At 47.0% G+C, this 7,637-nt stretch overlaps 1 protein-coding gene across 1 annotated transcript in view; it reads left to right on the top strand.

The window, feature by feature from the left end:
• Window positions 1–2,209: 2,209 nt before the first annotated feature.
• The window catches only part of GABRG3 (gamma-aminobutyric acid type A receptor subunit gamma3), a 329,920-nt gene continuing 324,492 nt past the window's right edge, over window positions 2,210–7,637 (top strand). Inside the window, exons 1-2 of the mRNA XM_013954066.2 lie at window positions 2,210–2,267; window positions 5,981–6,129. Coding sequence (XP_013809520.2) covers window positions 2,215–2,267; window positions 5,981–6,129 — 202 coding nt within the window. The 5' untranslated portion in view covers window positions 2,210–2,214. The remainder of the gene's footprint in view (window positions 2,268–5,980; window positions 6,130–7,637) is intronic.

Here is a 7,637-nt window from a genome sequence, read left to right as displayed (position 1 = left end):
CTGCATCTGAAGCAACATTTCCAGCTTGCACTTTCGCATAGCTATTTCTGGTGAATCCCAAGGCAATACCAGTGATCCTTCCTTCATTCCCTTTCCTTTCAGACTCTGCCCATTATTTTTCCAAGACAGCAGGAGATCTGGAGTTCAACTGTATTCCTCTGCTGGCGACAGAAAAGAGCGCAAGTTTTATAACAAGTGATTATGAGCAATTCACAGTAATTGCAATTAGCCAAAGTCAACACGGAAGAACTGCTGTATAATCTAGTAAAACGAAGTTTAGGTTGCAAGAACCTAAAGTGCATGACTGGAAATTAATTGCTTGGCTCGCAGTGGATTTTCTGTAAGCTGTCTCCTTCCCTCAATAAATAAATTAGGGAACAACTCATTCTAATCAGTCCTTCTAGGCGTCATACGGGAGCTATTCTAAAAGCAAGATTACATCTTCCAGCAGAACTTTTTAAAACGTAATGTCATAATTAAAAGCAACTCCCCCAAAACTTGGAAAATAATACCTAAGGGAGGAGAAAGCAAAGATTTATACTTCAGAGATTTCAAATCACAGTAAAATGATCACTCTAGCAGGGTTTTTTGTTTCTGCTTTACTGTAATATAAGCGAAATTTTGTCATTTTCCAATTCTGAAAGCAAAGGGGAATATTCTTATTACGCTGATGCCTGATGTAAAGTTCCATAGAACTGGAGAGAATTGAAGACGTCAAAAATCACATCTGTGTTGTTCTTAGTGGAGTAGAAAGATACATTATGTCCAGACCCAAACTATCTTTCTCCTGAATACACTTCGCTGCAACCACATTTCCTAGTTCCCACAGCAGAGAATCCTAATTTATCTCAAAGATCCCAATATACACATAAATCCATGTAACTTTGCCTACTGCATGCCTCCCTCCTCTGTGTATACACTCTACAAGCATATCCTACATATGTGTATACATATATATGCACGGACATATAGTGCATGCAAACTTCTACATACATAGAGCTAGATATAGAGGCATATGCGAACACATTGCGTTGTATATGTTTAGCTATCTCTTTGTGGAAGACTATACTGTAGGTTTCTGTCTGTAGCCGCATAGACTGGGTGTATATCTGCATCTATATGTACATGGGGATGCCCGCGGTGCCGACCACCCCGACATCGGAAGCAGCGCACACCTCGTTACCTCCGTCTGAAGAGAGCTCCTCCAGCGCCCTGGGCGCCCCATTTGGCAAGTGAGTGTGGGGTTTGGGGGGGGGGGCACCCCCGAAGTGCCGGAGGGAGCTACAGCCGAGGGCCACGCCGCCGGCCGCCCCCGGCGCCGCCGCGCCGCGCCGCGCCGCAGCCCCTGCCCCTGCCCCGGGGCGCTCCCCCGCGAGAAGGAACCACCGCCTCGGGGGCCTCGGCTCCCGCAGCGGCAGCTAAGGATAGCGGGGAGAAATCCCCACTACTGGCTGGCACTTGATTGCGCCTGGCGAGTTTCCTGCTCCCCCTCTCCCTTGTGTGTGCGTGTGCGTGTGCGTGTGTGTGCGCTCGCAGGGACTGGGGGCAGGGTTCACTGCTCGGCTCCGCTCCTCGCCGGCGAGGCAGGTACCTGTTGGGCAGAGAGAGGAAACAAGGTGCTTCCCAATGTGGGGCGATCTCGGGCAGCCCTCCGCCGCTCGAGATCCAGCGCCGTGCTGCAGTGCTGGGTCCGGGGTAGGTGCTCCACTCGGGGGCTAAGGTGCTCCACGTCTCCTCCCGGCCCCCGGCCCCGGCCCGCGGCCCCAGCCCGCCCCGCAGCGCCCGGTGCGCGGGCGATGCCTGGGCTCTCCGGTCCTGGGCGCCGCCGAGGGGGCATGGTCAGTGTCAGCCCGGAAAGCAGGAGGGGCCTCTGCGTTATTCCCGACAACGGGCTGTCAGGAAGGGGGAAGCGCCGCAGCACGGTGGCTACTGAACACCTGCCAGACCGTGGATCTTGATTTATACTTGAATCTGCAAGGATCTCCTTTGGGGATTTTCCCCCTCATCCCACTTTTTTTTTTCTCTCTCTCTCTTCCCCCTCCCCTCCTGGAGCAGTGTTAAAGGGGGTATTTTCTTCAGGGTATAAAGCTGAGAATACACAAGAAGAGAGAATAAGAGCCTCATCTCATTGCCTCATTCTTGTTTGCATGTGAACATCCTGCAACATTTACTTCATCCTGCTGCACCTTTTACCTGGCCAGATCTGCCCAGATCATGTCAGCTAAGCTTCTAGCGGTTTTCTTCCTTCTGTCAGTGTTTCAAGCCTGGTAAGTCCGTACTCCTTTCAGCTACCTCCACTTCTTCCTTCTTCTCTCCTCCTAATATTGGGGTTTTCGGGCTGGGATGCCACTCTCAGAGTTTGAAGAATACTTAACGCCTGGGAAGGACATCGGGCTCTTCCCTTTCCCCTCCCCCTCACCATTTTATTCTTTTCTGCGCTGTGCTGGGTTTTATTCCGAAATGCAGTTTGCTGCAACTCCCTCCTTGGGACCCAGCCCCACCTCGCTCCACTCACCAGCTAAAACCCCGGTGTCTTTACAGCCAATCCGTTACCCTTCCCAAGACGAGTGCGAAGCCGGCGACCGCCCGGCAGGGCTCCATCCCGAGCCAGCCCGCCAGAAAGTTTTCTCGCTACTGCGCTTGTCAGGGCATTAGCCGAGCCGGGCACACGGCGGGCCGCGGAGCTGGCGCTGCCCGCGTCTCCCCTCCTGCCGCAGGGAGGCCCGGAGCCCCCCACCGCGGGGGGGTCCCGCGGGCAGGCTCCGAGCGAGCCGCGGCAGCCGCGGAAAGCGGAGCCAGGCAGCCGGGACACGCTGCGAGGACCCCGGTCCTTCGGGGGGGGGGGGGAGTCGGAGCGCCCCTGCGCGCCCGCCGGGCACTGCCGCGAGGTGCCGCCGGCGGCGACCGTTAACGGCCTCGGCGCAGGCCCAGCCCCGCGCAGCTCGCGCGCGGGTAACGGCCGCCCATGGCCGTTGGTGAGCGCCGCCCGCGGCGCGCGGCGCCCCTGCTCCCCCCCCCCCCGCCGGGCCGGGGGAGCTGCTGGCACCCGGCCTGGGGGCGCAGGGCCGTCCCCGCCGGGGGCTCCGGGAGCGCCAGTGACGGTGCAGCCGTCAGAGCCGCCCGGGCCTCTGGCAGCGAGGCGGCGATGCCGAGGGACCGCTCCCGGCCCAGGGAAAGGCGGCCCTGCCCGCTCCGGGCCGCGGCGGCTGCAGCCGTGACCGCCCGCACCGCGCTCGCCTCCGGCCCCCGTGGCTGCCCGCATTACCGGGAAGGGCCCCTACGCATAGCCGCGGGCAGAGGGGTTACCTCGGCATCCCCCAGCAGGAGCTGCCGCTAACCGGGCCGCAGCGGTGCGGGTGTGCTCAGAGACCCCTTCCCTTCCCTTCCCTTCCCTTCCCTTCCCTTCCCTTCCCTTCCCTTCCCTTCCCTTCCCTTCCCTTCCCTTCCCTTCCCTTCCCTTCCCCACACAAGCATTTAAAACACAGATTTATGGATCATAGTATTGTTCCTCTCAGCTGCCTGTCCCGCGGGCTGGTGCCCACCAGTGGCATCTCTCTCTCCCCTCCAAATCCTCACAGGAAACAGTGGCTGCTTCATGTCAGCCCTTGAGGTGAGGAGAGTATGTCCTGGACACACTTGTTCCAGGAGATAAACCCTCTCGGGTTTTTTCAGCTTTCCTCCTCTGCGGGTTAATGCATTTCCTCTCTGTCTTCTCACAGGATTGAAGCTAGTGGCTCCTTAGGAATCTGGGGAAAGAGGGCAGCCCTTCTTCCTCCCCTTTTTGAAAATCACCTGCCATCATCCCACATTTATGTCTATGGATAGCAGGGATATGCTAGGAGTTTGGCAGTCACCAGTAAGGCTACAGGTGAAAAAGGAACCTCAAGTGCCTTCAGAGAGCTTAATTGTGTAGAGGCAAGCAAGAGAAGTGAAAAACAAACTCTCAAGGAGGAAACAAGACACCTTGAAAAATATGTATTTAATGTGCATCACTGTTGTTAGTCTGACTCACTGTGAGATCTCTCCCACCCACAGTCTTAATCTAGAAGGTAGGTAGGAATTTACATCCTTTGGAGGTACTTTCTAGGAACAAGCTGCTACAGTGAAGCGATTTAAAAAGTCTGTCAGTGCTTAGAGTCTTATTAGTAACTGGTTTAAAGAAGCTGCTTCCTGAAATGGGAATCATGGTCCTGCATGAACTCAGTTGTCACTTCCACATGCAGTCTGAATGCCCCCAGTAAAGATGTAGTGGGTGCAAGAGAAAAAGACATGATCTGGTGCTCCTTCCTATCAGTAATTCAGCACCACTGCAGCTTTTCAGCTATGAGATATAAGCCATGTATGTTTGGAGATGGTGCCTCCTTTGAGAATGGTTCTGTAACTGCAGCATTAAGATATTTGGCTTTTCATGAATCTTAGGGGGAAAAAAAAGCCCAAATCCCTCTTACGGTTTTTCAACTCTTCAAATTTTCCCATAAGTTTTCTGTACTTTTGGAACTTGACTATATGAGCTTTCTCCAAAGAAAATCCTCAGGGGCTAGAGTTCAAATTATTTTTATATAGAGAGGGTACCCAGACCACTGGTGATTTGTGGGGTCATGTTAAGTGATTCACGGCTAATCCTTAGAGATGTATTGGTTGTAGAGCAGTTTCAATTAAAAGTTTGATAATATGCTTGAATGGTGGTCTACAAGCAATGGTGAGTGTTGATGATGCTTTATGATTAAATTTTTATAATTATATTCATGTTTTTTCTGTCACTATAGAGTGTCTATCAGGTCTTCTGGAAATTTAAGGTACTTTGGAAGACATTAGTGTCATTACAGAGAGAAAGGGAGGGAGAGAAAGAGAGAGGGAAGAGATTGCTTTGATGGCAGCTCTGGCATTAGCACATCCCAAGAATAGACAAGGCCCGTGCCTCTCATTCTCTATTGCTTTGTACCTTGCATAATTGACATCTGTGTAAAAATGCTGTGAAATGATATCAAAACACTAGGGCAATTGCGAGTCCAAGCACTAGATGATTACTGTTCTCGGTTCCATGACTGAGGTTATCTTTTCTCCTGATAACTTCATCTTGACTTAACTGTCACAGATTTTCTTAAGTGAGAGAGATGAAATAGATTTGGTTTCTAAGATACCAAAAGATACATCTTCAAATCAACATTTTACCGTTCATGCACAAAAAGCTGCACAAATGAAATTGGTCCCATGTGTGAAAATAGCTCTAGCTGTAATTTCTGAGCAAACTGTAGTTTTACTACATTTGTATCATCATACTCTTAAAATAAAAATAATCCACCTGTGAAATAAGAAGAGTTGTAAATCTTTGTGTAGTACTATCTTTTTAAATGTCATTAAAACTACAGGGAGACTGTGAAATTCAGATTAATTTATGCAACATATTTGTATGCTTGTGATAATCTATCTTACACTCAAAGAGCAAGTTCTTAATTCTAAGTCTTGTAATACATTAAATTCTGAAATGCAGGCACTGAGAATATAATAATTTATTAATAGGATAAAATGATCAGGAAGTATTAAAAGTTCTGAATTTTTAATACTCTTATTAGCTTCTTTGCAAGAGATGAATCAGTTGTCTTGAAGGATTCATAAAATAATACTCCAGATGTTAGCTCTTCATAAGAGTATATTGTAAATTAACTAGTATGGGTAGGTTGGTTAAAATATAAGATAGAAAATAGTACCCTGATAGCTGTATTAACTCACAGGCTATAATTTCTCTGAGAGACTGGCAGAAGATAATTTCAAAACAATATTCGATGATGCCCCATCCACAAACACTCAATGTTTGTGAATGAGAACATCCGGTTGCAAAAACTTCCTAAGGTTGGGTAGATAGACAAACCCATGGGAGAAACCTAAAACTTCTTAAAATGAGTGTGGAGATTTACTCAGAATGTAAATTCATATTTTATTTATGTAAAATAACATCTATTTGTTTGATCTGTTATTGCAGTTCTAGAAAGGTTGAAGAGGATGAATATGAAGATGGAACGACTAACCAAAAATGGGTATTAGCTCCAAAAACACAGGACACAGATGTGACTCTCATACTAAACAAGCTGTTGAGAGAGTATGACAAAAAGCTGCGGCCAGATATTGGAAGTAAGTTTTCCTTTCTCTACAAGTGAGGAAGGTGTCTATGGGCACAGACATTATATTATATTTTGGTTAGTATACACTGATGTTTGGAAAAGCGGATGTTAGGTATTTTTGGCTTAGGTTCATTTCCAAGTCAACATTTTATAAATGCTAATTGTCATGGGAAGCTGTGGAGGTAATTTAGCCTGATAAACTCCATTTCACATATATACAGTTTGGACAGAGATATGGAAGGGCTAGCTCCAAAGGATTCAGCAGGTCTTTGGCAGAGTCAGGAACTCTTCTCTCTTTTGTTACCAGTGCATACATATGAAAAACTCAGGCCACAGGTTCTCATGAGCGATTAAAGAAGCAGCATATTACGAACAAAAAGTAGGACACAGCAGGAGAAGAATGTGCATCTACCCTCTTCAAAACACATTGCACGATCACAGAAGTTACGTTCCCTAATGCTGAGAAGAACGGACTAGGATTTGCCTCTGTACATATAGGGCAACACTAGGGATTTTCTCCCCAAAGCCAGCAGACACTTTATCTCCAAAGAGATCCGATAGAATGGAAGTGTCTTGTGGCAGTACTAGTATATATAGGGATACATTTAGGGAAAAGCCAGTAGATATCTTTATGTATATAATCATTTTGAGCTATTTTCCGTTTTTGATTTTTTTTTCTTATTTGTATAATGGGGGTCTGTATTTCTAACTAATATTTTTTACCGTTTGTGGTTATGTCCTGTTTGCCTTGTTTATATCCTTAGACCAAAAGGGCTACAGCAACACTGCTGTTCAGTTTGTTCACAGCCCGTTTGAATGACAGAAATCAGAGACAACTTATCTTTTACATTTATTGCACTTTCCATATAGTTCAGAATAAACTGGGAAGCAAGGGAACCTGAAAACAACCACCTCACACAATTTGCTGTTGCTAAATTTTTGCAGAGAGGTTAGAGATAATTTCTACCACTGATTATAAATGAAATCACTGTTTGGTGATGGCACATGTATTGATACATGTATTCTAAGTGATCCCTTTCAGTGAGTTTAGAGGGAAGTAAGAGCCATCTGTGGGTATTCACTGTTGTTATTATTAGTGTCTAATAGCTACACGCTATTGCAGTAATCCCAGAAAAACTATGCCATGCTATAAAAGAAAAGGGCTTTTTTTATAGCTATTACTTTGATTTTCCTATAGTGTTTAAAGAGATCATATCTGAGAGATGTCTCTGTTTTTATCAGGGAGTGACATTTATCTCTCCCTCTGTCTAGTTTGTCATACTGGATTTAACTGATCTTTAATACCTGTTGGAGAAATGCTTTAATATAGTTTTCCACCTGAAGCAACATCTGGAAGACATTCTCAGACAAATATTTTTTTTTACTCTGTACACTGTGTCCTCGGATCACTGACTTCAGACAGAGTAAATTATGTTATGCCTGTATGGGACAAAGCAATCATTCAGAGTCCCCGTGTCAGTTGCCATAAAATTAGTAGAGGTCAGGCATATACTACAG

Source organism: Apteryx mantelli, chromosome 1 (genome assembly GCF_036417845.1).
Source record: "Apteryx mantelli isolate bAptMan1 chromosome 1, bAptMan1.hap1, whole genome shotgun sequence".
NCBI lineage: Eukaryota > Metazoa > Chordata > Aves > Apterygiformes > Apterygidae > Apteryx > Apteryx mantelli.
The sequence above is the reverse complement of the archived record's forward strand: the minus strand, read 5'-3'. Positions and strand labels throughout refer to the sequence as shown.